General features: G+C 33.7%; 1 protein-coding gene across 1 annotated transcript in view; it reads right to left on the reverse strand.

The window, feature by feature from the left end:
• ADAM7 (ADAM metallopeptidase domain 7) overlaps positions 1-12,154 on the reverse strand; it is a 68,981-nt gene extending 56,827 nt beyond the window's left edge. The window contains exons 1-3 of the mRNA XM_070506532.1: positions 12,103-12,154; positions 10,932-11,035; positions 8,600-8,676 (exon numbers count right to left, since the gene is read on the reverse strand). Coding sequence (XP_070362633.1) covers positions 8,600-8,676; positions 10,932-11,035; positions 12,103-12,154 — 233 coding nt within the window. The remainder of the gene's footprint in view (positions 1-8,599; positions 8,677-10,931; positions 11,036-12,102) is intronic.
• Positions 12,155-13,271: the final 1,117 nt, after the last annotated feature.

Below are 13,271 nucleotides of genomic sequence, written 5' to 3' on the forward strand. Positions count from 1 at the left end.
CAATACATTTATCATCACATAGTATTTTTGCCATGGTAGAATCTATTAAATCTAGGGACTAACCAAGATGGCAACTGGACATCAGCGTTTCTCTCAAATTAAATATTTTGTGTGAATATTGAAACATGTAATACATGAGGAAAAAATGATAATGCTCAAATAGCCATAATAAATGATTTAGAAATGGCAAATCATGAAGATTCTACAGTTTCAAAAATGCTTTATGGTCATGTGTTCCTGATCTAAGAGTGATTTAACATTTCAGTGACTACTTGGATGTTGGAGGAGTAAGCATGCTAATGGATTTTAACAAGTTAGAGGGAAATAGTTGTTATAAGCCACAGAGTTCAAGATATCTCAGAAATAAATATAGAATATAGAATATAGAAATATAAATATAGAATAAAGAAAAAGCAAACTATTTGTAAAGTCCTTGAACTTACTTCGAGCTACACCTGGCCACTCCCACTCCCAACATGATAAACTTCCAGAACTGCTTCAAAAACCAACTCAAAACATGCTTCCTCTCTCCAGGTAGACCTTGAGATTCCTTCCTCTATGTGTATTTTACACTTCCAAAATCTCCTTTTCATGTTTACTACATTTTTATCATATGTTATAGAGATCAGCAAACTTTTCTGTAAACACCAAGATGATAAACATTTTAGGTTAGGTGGGCCACATACAGTCTTTGTTACATGTTCTTTGTCTAGCTTAGTTTTATTTTTTTTGTTTATTTTCACTCTAAATATTTTAAAATTTAAAAATTATTCTCAGCTTGCATAAATTGAAACGCAGCCCAATTTGGTCCACCAGTTGTTATTTGCCTGCCCTTACTATGTTATCATTTCTATCTTCAAGGTTACCTGTGAATTACTTTAAAGAAGGGACTTATTATTTTTTATTCATGTCTCTCTAGCTCCTAAGACAATATATGGAATATTAACAATGTTCAGTAAATAAATGCTGTTAAGAATAAAATAATTGACTGAAATTTGAGCTGCCCCTCAAAAGACAGAGTTTGCAGTTTGAGTTCAACAAAGTTAGTTTCCTGATGAAACAAAAGTATCAAACCCCTTCAGAGAAACATAACAGAATCAAAAGTCCCTACCACGTTTTGTTTAAATTGCTCAGCACACAATTTACTCAACTCTAAATTTACTCAACACGTGAAGAAACAGGAAAATTTGAACTATTGTCAAGAGGTAAGTCAAAAAACAGAGATCTACCTCAAGATCATCCAGAGGTTGAAATTATAGATAAAGATTTTAAAGCAGATATTATAACTATGCTCAACAAGGTAAAAGAAAATAGGCTTGAAATGCATGAAAAATCAGCAGAAAAAGGAAAATTATTTTTTAAAACAAATTGAAAATTATATAATTGAAAAATATTCTACATAAAAAGGTTCATTGTATGGGTTTAAAATAAGAATGGAATTGATGGGGCTGGCCCCGTGGCCAAGTGGTTAAGTTTGCGTGCTCCGCTGCAGGTGACCCAGTGTTTCGTTGGTTCGAATCCTGGGTGTGGACGTGGCACTGCTCATCAAACCATGCTGAGGCAGCATCCCACATGCCACGACTAGAAGGACCCACAATGAAGAATATACAACTATGTACCAGGGGGCTTTGGGGAGAAAAAGAAAAAAAATAAAATCTTAAAAAAAAAAGAATGGAATTGATATAAGAAAGAGTTAATAAACTTGATGATAGATCATTAGAAATTATCCAACCTGAAGAAAAGAAAGAAAAAAAAGCAAAGCTTCAGGGACATGTAGGATAATATCAAAAGGACTAAAATACTGACACAGTGCTAGAAAGACTGTGGCAAATAAAATTGGAAAAATAGCGACTGAAATTTTATCCAGTTTGAAGAGGACAAATTATAGTTTCATGAAGTTCAATAAAAAACAAGCATGATAAATATGAAGAAAATCACAGCGGTGCATGTTATTGTCAAATTGCAGAGTAACAAAAACTGAGACAAACCTGGAAAGCAGCAAGAGAAAAACAACGTAACATGTACAGGAGAACAGAAATTCCAATTACCACCAACATCTCATTAGAGATTATGGAGGCCAGAAGATAGTAAAACAATGTCAGCATCTTTTGCCAAAAGAAATAAAAATGTTGTCAAAGCATAATTTTACATCCAGCCAAAAATAGCTGGATATAAATGAAGGAATGAAGAATGAAAGAAAAGCAAAGATTATTTCAGATTAAAAAATTTGAAAAACTAAGGTAGATTTTTGCCCACAAACCTGTACTACAAAAATGGGTAATGGAAGTTCTTCAGGCTGTAGTGAGTGAAAGCAGATGAAAAATTAAATCTCTAAGAATAGAGAGACAGATAATGGTAAACAAGTGAGTAGATAAAAACATATTTTCATTTAACTTCTTTAAGACACATATGACTGTTTAAAGCCAAAATTATAGCCATGCATCATGGGGTTAATAATGTATATAGGTGTATACATATGACAGGTTAGCATAAAGGAGTAATGGTTGCAAATGGACTTATATGATTGCAAAGTTTTTACATTTTACATAAAATGATACAATAGTAACTGTAAACATATTTTGTAATCTCTAAAACAAAGCTTATAACTAAAGCAGAGAAATATTGCTAAAAAGCCCATAGATAAAAGTCAGTATGCAAAGTTCAAAAGAAAAATCAAATAATCCAAAGACCCAAAGAAGGCAGGAAAAGAAGACCAGAGAAACAAAATACAGAGATAAACAGAAATTAAATATTAAATATAATCATATCATTCATAACATTAAAAGTTAATGGATTAAACATTCCAATTAGAAATCAGATTGTCAGAATTCATTAAAAATCAAGACCTAATTACTTGCTGTATTACAAGAGACACATTTTAAATGTAAAGACAGATAGGTTGAAAAAATGGATAAAAAATAGTACACTATGCAAACAGTAAACATATGAAGGCTGGGATAAGCTAGATTAATATGAGGTGAAATATACTTCCCAACAAGAGGAGCATTCTACAATGAGCTAATGATAAAAGTCAATTCACCATATGAAAAAAACAATTATAAATGTGTATGAATCTAATAGCTAACTAAGCTTCAGAATACATGAAGAAAATATTAAAAGAATTGAAAAAAGAAATAAACAATTCCAAAATTGTAGATGAATATTTTGGCATTTCTCTCTCAACAAGTGTCACAACAAAGTAAATGAGTAAAAATAGATCTAAATAATCCTACCAACCATCTTCTCCTAATTGTTGTTTATAGAACATTTCACACAACAACCGCAAAATACATATTCTTTTCAAGTGCACGTGGTGTGTTTAACAAGTTAGGACATATGTTTGTCCATAAAACAAATTGCAATACATTTAAAAAAAATTGATCTCATGCAAAGTATATTCTTTATCAAAAATAAAATTAAATCTAAAAAGTTTCACACAAAGATATGTAAATAAAAACCCCATCAAATATTGGAAGTTAAATAACACACTCTTAAATAATCCACAAATCAAAGGAGAAATCTCAAAAGAAATTAGAAAATATTTTGAAATGAATGATAATAAAAATACAACATATCATGATTTTCAAGATGCATCTAAATTAGTGCTTGGAGGGAACATCATAGCTTTAAATATTTTAAATACTAATGACAGAAAGATGAAATGTTTGCATAAAAAGAGAACAGTAAGCACTAAGCAAGTAGAAATAATAAATTAATAAATATAATATAATCGGTGAAATCAATATACAAACAATAGCAATAATTAAGAAAGCCAAATTTGTTATTTGAAAAGATCAACAAATTGATAAACCTCTTTAAAGTGGTCAAGAAAAAAAGAGGGAGAACTCAAATCACCAATATTAGAAATTATGGAGGGGTTATACTAAAGATAATACAGACATTAAAAGAATTATAAGAGAATATTATGAAACACTTTATGCCCCAAAATTGACAACTTAGAAGAAATATACATTTTCCTTGTAAATTACAATTTAAAACTGACACAAAATGAAATAGAAAATCTGAATAAAATTGAATTTGGAATCAGAAGACCTCCTCGCCACACATACACACAAAAAATCCTCAAAGCACAGATAAATTCACTTGCAAATTCTATCAAACATTCTAAAGTGGACATCCTTTAGAAAATATAGGAAGGAAGAACGCTTCCCAACTCATTTTATGAGGCCAACATGATCCTAATATAAAAATCTGACATAGGCATTAAAAGACCCTAAAAATACAGAATAACATCCATCATTAAAATGGTTTCAAAAACCCTTCATAAAACGTTAGTAAACTGAATACAGCAAACAGAGTTTTATCCCAGGGATCCAAGCTTGGTTTAACATTCAAAAATCAATCAGCATAAATTACCATATGGACATTTCAATGGATGGAGACAAAACACTTTCCTCAAACTTCTCAGGGAATTGTCTTAATCTAATAAATAAAGTATGCCAATGACAAATCCACTGGCAATATCATATTAATCATTCAATATTGAAGACTTTCCTTTTAAGGTCAGGAATAATGTTAGCTTGCCAACTCTCACTACTTCTCAAATTGTACTGGAGTTCTTAGCCATTGCAATAAAGTATAGGAATAAAAGGAATAAGATTAGAAATAAATAAATAAAATCGCCAGTATTTGCTGATGAAAATCTCTAAGTAATCAATAAAACAGTCAATAAATTCATAGATTAAGGCCTCCCAATAGAAAAATGAAATAATAAACATCACAAATATTAAACATGCAGAAATAAGTCTAACAAAAGACATGAGAGAGCTCTACATTATAAATTACAAAACTGATGAAAATTAAAGAAGATTTAAATAAATATAGAGATACAACACGAAGACTCAATATTATTGATATCAATTCTCTCCAATTGATGTACAGATCCAATAAAATCTTAACCAAAGTTCTAGCGGGCTTTTTTAAAAATAGAAATTAATAAGCATATTCTAAATTTTACAGAGAAATGCAAGGGCTCTGCAATTTTTAAAAATTCTGAGAAAGAAGAACAAAATTGGAGAAGTTACCCAAACTGGCTTTTAGACTTACTATCTAGCTGCAGTAATCAAGACAATATGGTCATGGCTTAAGGACTGAAAGGTGGATAAACAGGATAGAACAGAGAGCCAAGAAATAGTAATTTGATTTCGGTCAAAGGTACAAAAGCAATTTAATCCAAAGAAAGGCAATTCAACAAAATGGGCTGGAATAACTAGCTAGGCATATGGAACAACAAGAACGTGGCCCCTCCCACAAATCATGTGGACACACACACACACACACATAAATTCAAGATGATAATACACAAAAATTAAAAGCTAAAACCATGAAGACTTTAGAAGAGGTCACAGAAAGCAATTATCATAAAGGAAAAATTTGATAAATCAAAATTTGTTTAGTATTATAAATTTTTACTCTTTAAAAGACATAGTTAAGAAAATGAATGAAAAAAGTCACAGGCTAAAAGAAACCATTTAAGAAATATATTTGACAAAAGGATAGTCTGTACGCTATATAAAGAGCTCCTCTAACTCAATAAAGCACAAATAAATGGGTAAATATTTAAACAGATACTTTACAAAAGATATACAAAAGGTCAATAATCACATTAAAAAACCTTTCAACAGGGAACTGAAAATTTACCTAGAATGAAGTGTTACCGCAAACTCACTAGCATAACTAAAATTAAAAAGGGGGAGGACACCAAACGGTGAAGAGGAGATGGAGAAACTAGAATTTTCATACACTGTTGGTAGTTACATAAAATTGTACAACCAGTTTGGAAAATGGCAGTTGTTCTTTTTTTTAAATAAAGCTAAACATACACATACCCTGTGACCCAGGAATCTGATGCCTGGGTGTTCACCAAGGAGAAATGAAGACACGTATTTACAAAAAGACTGTACAAGACTGCTCATTCAAGCTTTATTCACGACAGCCAAGCACTGGAAGCAGCCTACGTGTCCATCAGTAGAAGAATGGGTAAACAAACTGTAGTATACTTATACACGGAATAGTACTCAGAAAGTAGAAGACCCAAACTTCTGATACCTGGAGCTACGTTCATGAATCTCATTAATGGCATGCTGAATTAAGGAAGCCTTATACAAAAGAGTACACCCAGTATAAATCTATTTATAAGAGCTTCTAGAATGGACAAAAGTAATCTATAATGAGTAAAACCTCTGTTAGCACGTTTTGAGGGAAGTTGACTAGGAAGGAGAAAGAGTAAGTTCGCTGAGTGACAGTTCTTTTGTAATTCATTTCTACAGGAATTTGGGTAACAAGTTTGTGCATTTGTCAAAATTCAATGAATGTACACTTAAGGTTTGCATTTTGTTGCATGAAAATTTTACATCAAAAGAAAAAACTGTGAACCAATATTAAACACTAAAGATAGGCTCATTGAAGTATTTAGAGGGAAGTATACTGATGTCTACAATATAGTTTGAAATGCATGAAAATAAGATGGATGGATGGGTGGATGGATAGAATAAGGGATAGACAAGGAAATATGATATGAAACAAGCATGGTAAAATGTTGATGGGGATATGTAAATATGTATATCTTGATGGGATTATGAATATATGTATATATTAATGGGTATATGAACGTTCACTATAAAATTCTTTCAACTTTGTGTGTAAGATCTTTTTTATAATAAACTATTGGTAAAAATGAAAGAGATATAACAGGTAAATAGAACAAAATCATTTTGTGGTTATTTTGAAATAGAATATATAAAACTTTTAGTAAAGTGCTTGGTTGTATAGCATATTCCAAATTAATGTTTCTTTTGCCTCATTTACACATACGAATGTAACTTTACACCTATTAATTGATTTATTATAGTGAAAACAAAGTTGACCCAATCAGTGTTTCCACTGGATGAATAAACAATCTGATTTGACATGGTTGGCCTATGAAGGTTCACCTCTATTTCTCAACATCAACTTATAAAAGAGGTATTCAGTATGGTTAAAATCAAACTAAAGGAAACTCATAGGGGAAATACGGAAAAAAAAAGTGGTTACAGAAAAAAGACGGATAAAAATCTAAATTAAAAAGATTGAGGGGCCAGCCCAGTGGCGCAGTGGTTACTTCGCACTTTCCACTTCCGCAGGCTGGGGTTTGCCGGTTTGGATCTTGGGTGCGGACATGGCACTGCTTGGCAAGCCGTGCTGTGGAAGGAGTCCCACATATAAAGTACAGGAAGATGGGCATGGATGTTAGCTCAGGGCCAGTCTTCCTCAGCAAAAAGAGGAGGATTGGCAGTAGTTAGCTCAGGGCTAATCTTCCTCAACAAAAACGATTGAGTGTTTGTTACCATATTATATGAAAACGTGAATAAATAATATTCACAGATCTGGGATGCTTTTTGGTATGTGTGAAATTCGCTTACTTCTTGAAACTGAGGGAACCAGGTAATGTTGCCTTCTCATTGATCAGCAATATCAACATTAGATTAAACTGCTTTGCATGTCTATAATTCTATAATATACCACTTCAGGCTGATTAGCAGAATTAAACAATGACTAAAATAATGACGTTGGCTATTTGAGGCAGAGGCAGCATGGGGTAATTTTAAAAGCAGGCAGATCTGAGTTAGACAACCAGCATCATTACCTACATGTGATCCTGGACAACTTATTATCTCAGTGAACCTATGATTCTTCCTCAGTAAAATGGGAATAAAACAATATCTGCTTCATATGGGTATTGTGGGGATTAAGAGAGAAGTTTGAGGAAAGGCACATAGCAATTGCTCAATAAATGTTAGCTTCCTTCCATCCTGGGAGTGTTAGAATATGTACAGTCTGAATAAATTATCAATATAGTTATGCTATTAGATTTATTATACTTCTGTACATTTGTCCAGTGGAGGACTCTGAGTGAAAGGAGGACTTTTCGTTTATTTGTTTGTTTTATATTTTTGTTGTTGTTTTTAGCTAATAGGCCAGAGTCTCATTTCTTCAAGAGAGTTATCCTTCCATTTAACTTAGCATTTGACAATTCTTCATGATTTTAATGTTTGGGACCGGGAGGCCAAGCTGTTGTGTGTAGGAATGGCCCAAAGGAAAACAACGGAAATTCAACAACAACAACAAAAGTTGTGAAGAGAGCTACTGAAGACAGATAGGGGCATTAGAATTATTTAACTTACAGAAGATAACTTGATGAAGTAAATTCTTCCCAGTTCTTAGCTTACTCCCCAACAGAACTTAGTTTGGCATCTATTTTAAATAACTTAGAAGGCATTTTAAAAACCATGGCTTTCAAATATCTTTCGTTCCACCTATTCACAAAGAGGTAACGTATTAACTCTCTTCTTACAGTGAGTACACGGAGCTCAAAGATCTCCAGGTACCCAAAATAGGGACTAATTTAGGAATTGGAGAACAGCATCTATAATAGTTGGTGAGCTGTTGAGATGAGATGGACTTATACTAGAAGAGTAAGAATTCAGATTACATATAGATAACAATGACTTGAGGAATTCACTTCACTGGCAGTTTTCACAAAAACTGGGATACTATAGACTAAACAATCTATAAGGTATTGAAGCCAAATAGAACTTACCTTGATTTTAAAAGATGAAGTATTAAGCTTTTCCTATTTAGGCTTATTTCATACAACAATTCTTCTTCATAAGTTTCCTGAAAAACAATACCCATCATGTGACTTAAATGTGTGGCCATTTAGTGTGTGTTGGGAGTTGGTAGTGGGGTGGGTGGAGGGGAAATTGTGGATCTTTCACGGTCTACCCAGCAGCCCAGCATTCAGCAGTCCTTTCGGGCAAAACGATAAATACTGATAAAGCTGAATTTATAAGAGAGCTAATATATGGAGCATTTTTCTTTCAAGTTATTTTCTAATTAAAATTTTTGATGGGCTTTTTTTCTAGTCATAAAATAAAAAGGAAATGAACAAATGCACATTCTCTCCTTGTCTAGAGATGTGCAATTTGCTACGTTCCTTGCTGCATTCCACCGCTCCCCGGATCTTCTGTTTATGTATTTTTAGTTCATCCAGGAGACCACATCACTTATACTTGCAATGTCTCTGTAGGCTCCTCTAGACTGTGATAGTTTCTCAGACTTTTCTTATTTTTGATGACCTTGACAGTTTGAGGAGTACTGGTCAGGTTTTTTGTAGGCTTTCTCTCAATTTAGGTTTTTCTGATGTTTTTCTCTTGCTTAGACTGGGGTTATAGAGATTTGGGAGAAAACAACAACAAGCGCCATATTCATCACATCATACCAAGAATACATATCATCCACATGACCTTAACATGACGTCAATATCAACATGATGTTAACCTTGATCACCTAGCTGAGGTAGCATTTGTCAGTTTTCTCCACTGTAAAGCTACACTTTCCCCTTCCAGACCCTAATCTTGGGAAGGAAGTCACTATGCTTAAGGGATGAGAAGCTATGCTCCACCTCCTTGGGAGGGGAGTATCTACAACAATTTTTTGGTTCTTCTGTATGAGAGATTTGTCTATTCTCCCTCATTTATTTACTTATTCAATCATTTACTCATATCAATATAGGCTCATGGATATTAATTTATACTTTATGTTATGGTCCAAAACTGTGTCGTTAATTTTGTTGCTCACGGTGTCCCTTCTTTGTTCATTGGAGCTCTTTCAGTTGGCTCCTGTGTTCTTTTGACTTCCATCAATGTTTGGAGTTTGTTTGTTTGAGAACTTCTTTACTTTCTGGTACAACAAGATGCTCCAAACTCATCTTGTATATTTCCTGCCCTAGTGTAGTATCATCTTGTATATTCATAGTGGCACTTTTAATATCAGTCCTGATTAAGTCTTAAGACAATAGATGCCAGAAGAGCCCACCAGCTTTTGCACAATGGGTGGTAGAAAGCTGATTTTGCCCTCTTAGCTAAGTACCAACCTTCAACCAATAAAAGGTTTGAGAAGGTGAGAAAAGAACTGGAAATCAAGAGAAAAATTATTTGTAAGGAGATTGTTAGAGAAAAATGGTTGGACATTATTTCCGAATGACAGCGGATGGAGAGCTGCTTTTTCATCATCTCAAACCATGAGAAAGAGGCCTTGATGGGGCCATTTGGAAAGCTGAAATGTGTCTTATTTATGACTGAGAAACCTAGCAAGTGAGAACCTGGAAGGCTGGCTCTTCTATTGGTGGAGGGAAGAAAAGTCTTTGCATCGGGAAAGATTTGCCCTCTCAAGGAGTGTTGGGGCAAAGTGACAGTCAGTATTCTTCATGAGCCAAATTAAAAACCTAAGGCTCAAAATGCAAGTGTGTGATAACAAATGTCTGACAGTCATTGAATGTGTTTTATAATAGTGGGAACTGAAAATAACCTAATTTTGAAGCTTACTCCCCATTAAGTATATTATATATTTTCTACATAAATATTTATTACTTTTGAAAATAAAATTTTGAATGTTTCTAAATTTTAACATCTGAATCAAAATTCTTCTAAGAAATAGACCAAGTAAGCCTTTTTGTTCCTATGAATGTTATCCAACTTTACTACAGAATCTGTAAGACAAAGAAGCCTGTATATCAGATCACTGGGAAAGCAAAATGCTCAGAGATTATGTTCCACTGGCAGCTTAGAACAAATGAGATAGCTTTAAATGAGCCTGGAAAGCTGTTAGTGGAACTCCTCACATAAACTGAAAAATTTTACATGGCATCCTCTAAAACCTGAACTTTACTCCTTTTTGTTTCCTAATCTGTCAAGGGGTTGTTTTCCTCTGCAACTTCTACTCCTCATCCACCCAAGCACATGCTGTGAGTTGATTGGGAGACCTCAGAAAAATTGAGACATCTCTCTTGTTTGCTTCTGATTGGAGCCAGAGGTTGCTTTCTACATGCTTGTGAAACCAATAAATCTTATTTATTAAATCAAAACCTGTACCTGTATGTCATAATCATGGCTGTGCCAAACATCTCGCTTCTGTATCACGGGAAGCCTTTTAGGATAAACCAGTTCTTGACCCTCTACTCCAAGGATTACCTTTTCTAAAAGGAAACAAAAGGGGGAAAATACATCTGGTATTAACACTCACTCAAAGTGATTGGGTAACAGAATTATTTTCAGAGAGTTCACTTCCTCCAGATTAGCAGCCACGTACAACACCACTATGAAATAGCATCCCCACTTTACAGGCAAGGAATTGAGACCAAGATTTCCAGAGTAGAAAAATATGAGCAAAATTGGAAAATTGGCAAAGAAATCAGAGTCCTTTGGCTTCTTCCCTTTTTTCACCTTGTTCTGTAGTTGCTACCCTTGTAATCTTATTCTCCCCATAACTGTCTCTGGATTCTGCCACCTGTCAAAGCCTGCACTGGAATGGACTGTCCAATGTAAATTACCCATTTTATCTCCCAGGGGTATTTGCGCTTGAAGTCTTAATATATGGCTTTCAGTTGTTAAAGGGATTCTAGATACTCTTGGATCAGTGCTAAACATAATCTTCTACAAGTTTCCTATCAAAATTATTTCCAATATATAGAAATATTGAATCACTATGATGTACACCTGAAACTAATAAGATACTGTGTGTCAATTATATTTTAAAAAACCCCAACTGGTAGTCATCTGTGAGGTCAGCCCTGCACACCTCACTAAAGATTGATATAGAGGAAAGAGCATAGGATTTTGGAATCGGCTCTTACTTGAATCAGGCATTTACCAGTTTATTAGTAGTATGACCATGAGTAGCATATCTAATCTCTCTGATCTGTAGATATTAGTCTCAATTTCCTTATCTGTAAATGGAGAAAATAATATAGAATTTTAAACATGCTAATGGCTATCACAGTGTCTGCTACATTGCAGATATTCAGTAATGTCCACTCCTTCTTCCCTTTCACTGTAAATTAGAGTATTTACAAATGATATGACATTTCATAGAATCATAGAATCTCAAGATTAGCCATAATCTAGTCAAAGTCCTTTGCTATGTTCTCAGTAAAATCACCAATGGATATTAATGTTTTTATCATTTACGATTTAAACTTTGCGACTAAAGAGACATTACCTCATAGCATAATAAGAAAACCCTGATAAAAACATTAAGACATACCTTTAATCTGAGAAATGAGTAAAATCATGAAAAATAAATTTCCGGGAAACATTCTGCATGCTTCTGGCAGAAGAGGGACAGACATGCTTGAGAAAAGATGTGCACGGTTCTTCATCCTTGTTTCCTCAGCAAGGAGGAAAACAACACATGGACAAGCAGTTTTGATCCAGCACAAGGAAGTTTTCCTTGATCCTGTTACACAATTTGTGAGGCGCTTGAGGCTAAAACCTGAAGAGTGGGCATCACGTACCAATTAAAGGCACCCACTGAGGTGCTGGTCGTGGAGGTGGGCTGGGCAGAGATCCCTAGTTCAAGCTTAATATAAATAAGTTTCTAGATGTGTTAAAAATTCAAAAGTGAAAAAAATCATGTATGTCTCAGAAAAAAATTATTGGATGATGTTTACATAAACTGTGTTTGAAGAAGTTCCTTCTATGCAGAATGTCACATGTAGAAACTGTAAGGAAAATTTGATAAAACAAACGAGATAGAAATATTGGAATTTTTGTTTTCTAGCTAAATAAAGACCTAGGCCATGTGAGGCCCAGGGACAATGGCCTTTAGAGTGCTGTATGAAACATGAGATATTACTCCACTCCACCCCAATAGAAGGAGAGTCATTGGGACAAGAGGGGAAAATGAGGGAAAATAACCATCTTTTTGTTCTTCCCAGTTTTATTGAGATGTAATTGACATACAGCACGGTATAAGTGTAAGGTGTACAGCATAATGATTTGATTTACATTTATTGTGAAATAATTATCACAGTAAGTTTAGATAACATTTATCATCCCCTATACATACAAAAAATAGAAAAAGAAAAAGAATGCTTTTTTCCTTGAGATGAGAACACTTAGGATCCACTCTCTTAACGGCTTTCAAAAATACCATACAGCAGTGTTCACTATAGTCATCATGTTGTTCATTAAATCTCTATACTTATTTATCTTATAAATGGAAGTTTGCCCCTTTTGACCACTTTCCTGCAAACTTACTTATAAAAACTTATTTATGTCATAAATCACAAATTAATTTAAATTTAAAGACAAAGACTCTAGAAATGCATGCAACATATATAATAAAAGGTGAAGGTAAAAATTCTTATAATATGGAACTCTTTCAAATCAATACAAAAATAAGATATGTGAAAAGGACCTGTACGAACTTAT

This window comes from Equus asinus, chromosome 3 (genome assembly GCF_041296235.1).
Source record: "Equus asinus isolate D_3611 breed Donkey chromosome 3, EquAss-T2T_v2, whole genome shotgun sequence".
In the NCBI taxonomy this organism is placed as follows: Eukaryota; Metazoa; Chordata; class Mammalia; order Perissodactyla; family Equidae; genus Equus; species Equus asinus.